The sequence below is a fragment of the Chiloscyllium plagiosum genome, chromosome 41, assembly GCF_004010195.1.
Source record: "Chiloscyllium plagiosum isolate BGI_BamShark_2017 chromosome 41, ASM401019v2, whole genome shotgun sequence".
NCBI classification, from domain to species: domain Eukaryota; kingdom Metazoa; phylum Chordata; class Chondrichthyes; order Orectolobiformes; family Hemiscylliidae; genus Chiloscyllium; species Chiloscyllium plagiosum.
Genome location: NC_057750.1, coordinates 7102573 through 7105416, shown reverse-complemented (window position 1 = coordinate 7105416; position 2844 = coordinate 7102573). Strand labels below are relative to the sequence as shown.

General features: G+C 56.6%; 1 protein-coding gene across 1 annotated transcript in view; it reads right to left on the bottom strand.

Moving 5' to 3' along the window:
* Window positions 1–277: 277 nt before the first annotated feature.
* The window catches only part of vaspb (vasodilator stimulated phosphoprotein b), a 57999-nt gene continuing 55432 nt past the window's right edge, over window positions 278–2844 (bottom strand). The window contains exons 6-7 of the mRNA XM_043680852.1: window positions 2198–2427; window positions 278–442 (exon numbers count right to left, since the gene is read on the bottom strand). Of these exons, the coding sequence (XP_043536787.1) occupies window positions 293–442; window positions 2198–2427 (380 nt within the window). The 3' untranslated portion in view covers window positions 278–292. The remainder of the gene's footprint in view (window positions 443–2197; window positions 2428–2844) is intronic.

Here is a 2844-nt window from a genome sequence, read left to right as displayed (position 1 = left end):
TCCCCCCTGCCCCGCTAGGCCACATTCCCCTTCCCCCTCCACAACTCGGCCACAGCCTCTTCCATCCCCCACCCCACATGGCCACCTCCCCAGGCAACAGGCTCTGTCGGCTGTGGTGGGATTTGAACCCAGATCCCCGGAATGTTACCTGGGTCTCTGGATTAACCCCTCGCCCTAACGTAGGGACAGGCAATAAGCAGCTCTGCACCTCGACAAAAACTGGAACTGCCGCAGGCAGTAGAATTCCTGACAGGAAATCGCAAGGCCCCACCCTGTCGATCAGCCCAGAGACTCACCTTCGTGCCAACATGGCGCTCATCTCCTCCATCAGCCCTCCTCCTCCACCTCCACCTCCTCCTCCTCCCCCCCCTCCCCCGCCACTATTCTTGTTGCTGTCACTCCGGGGGCTGGAGCTCCCACTCGCGCGGGCGTTGTCCTCAGCCTGGGAGGGGGTGGGGGGTTGGGGGGGGGGGGGGTGGGGTGGTGCGAGAGAGACATACACAGCCGAGACGTTAGAATTCACCAAACGGGGAATCATCTCAGAGAGACTGAGCGCTCTTTCCTGCTGCCCAAGACCCATTGCCCCAGTCACCCCTGACAGACCCTGCACAGCAAGATCCCAGATATAGGTGCTCCCCTCACCACAGGTGAGGGGGCGGGAACACTGCCCGCTGTTCAGACCCCAAATCCTCCCCAAGGCCAACAGCCCTGGATTTACTGGGGAGGGGGTTGGGCCCTGACCTTGTCACTGTTTGTGGGAGCTTGCTGTGCACTTATCCTTCAACAGCGACTGTATCTTGTTTTTTAGAAAGCGATAAAGCATTAAAAGACTTGTGAACAAAACACAAAATAGCATCAGTAGGCCATTTGGCCCCTTGACAGGGCTCCGCCATTCAGTATGACCATGGCTGATCATTGTGATCTTTTTTAGGGCAAAGATTTGACAAAAAAGGAAAGTTTCTCACTTGCAGTTTCTTCCCCTAAGAAAATGCGAAACTAACTTCAAGACTTTGCATCAATAGTGAAGAAATTAATTTTTGATTACTTGGATGAGAAGAACTATTGGGCCAGTTAACGTGGTAACCCTTAACCTGGAAGCAGTACCCACCAAGAGGAAGTTCCTGTTCCCACTCTTTCCCCATACCCCTTGATCCCTTTATCCCTCAGAACTGTATCTAACTCCTTGGAAATATTCAATGTTTTGGCCTCAACCACTTTGTGGCAGAGAATTCCACAGGCTCCTCTACTCTCTGGGTGGAGACGTTTCTCCCCATCTCAGTCCTTCCCATATCCTTCGACCGTGACCCTCCCTCCCCGGTTCTGGACTCCCCTGGTCACTGGGAACATCCTTCCTGCCTTTACACGGTCGTAGAGTCACAGAGATGTACAGCACAGAAACAGACATCCAACTCATCCATGCCGACCAGGTATCCCAAATTAATCTAGTCCCATTTGCCAGCACCCGGCCCATATCCCTCCAAACCCTTCCTATTCATATACCCATCCAAATGTCTTTTAAATGTTGTAATTGTACCAGCCTCCACCACTTCCTCTGGCAGCTCATTCCATACACGTACCACCTTGCGTGTGAAAACGTTGCCCCTTAGGTCTCTTTTATATCTTTCCCCTCTCACCTTAAACTAGTCCTGTTCAAATTTTATTGGGATCTATACATTTCCAGTGAATGTATCTCCCCTCAGATGCCACGCCAGCCACCCTAGGAATTAGTCAGAGAGTCTGGTGTATCGAACTGGCCGATTTCCTCCAGTTACACTGTTTCAGCTCCCATTGAATCATATGGCACAGGGCAGGCCATTCTGCCCATCAAGTCTGCCTAGTCCAGTTAGAATTTTATAGGTTTCCACTAAATCCCAAACCCTCACCAAACGCATCCCCCCCAACGACCTCAAATCAACTCAAACCCAAGTACAAAGAGTCTGAACTGATCAAAGTCAACATCCAGAGGGGGGGGGGGTTCGGCAACAGCGCACTGTGGATTATTTAACGGCAGAGAGTGCCACGCTAAAGCTCCCCCGCTGGCAGCGAATGCACACCCCCTCCCCCACCGTCCCCATCACACACCACCCCCCCTTACCCCACCTGTCCCCACACCCCTACCGTCTCTCCCCAACCTCCTGTCTCACCCCATTCGCCCGACCCCTGCTCCACACCCCCATCACCCGTCCCCATCACTCACCCGTGCCACCTTCTTCAGCTTGGCTGCCTGCAGGGCCTCAGCGAGACCGCCTCCGGAACCACCCCCCAACTGGCCAGAAGGGGGCGGTAGCGGTGGAGCAGGGGGAGGCCCACTCCCCGACAGCGGAGGCGGGGGTCCGGGAGGCGGCGGTGGCCCCGGGGGAGGTGGGGGTCCAGGTGGGGGTCCAGGCGGGGCAGGGGGCCCCCCGGGTGGGGGTGGAGGCCCAGGCGCTAGGAAACGAAGAGCAGGTGTTGGTTACGACGTCCGCTGACCCTCCACTCCCCCCTCCCTCCCCGCGACAGGGTGGTGGGGGGGGTGGGGTCTGTTTGGCCCACCCAGCCGATGTTGGCCCCTTCCTTTCCCAAAGGGGCTGTGCTGGCTGTGGAGCCGACAGCAGGGAGCACACACAGCACACGAGCAACTACTGCGCCTGAGGGGCTCCTCCATCTCAGCAGGAGCCCAGCTCCTCGTTCAAGGCGCAGAGAGGGTACATCTACCCTCACTCCCTCCCTCACAGTCAGAGCCCCACTCGGTACACTGTGTAAAAGGCGTAGGATTCACAAAACTAGTCAGGGAGGGAGGAGGAGGGCGGCGAGAGGGAAGAGGGAAGAGGGAAGGGGGAAGAGGGGGAGGAGGGAAGGGGGGAA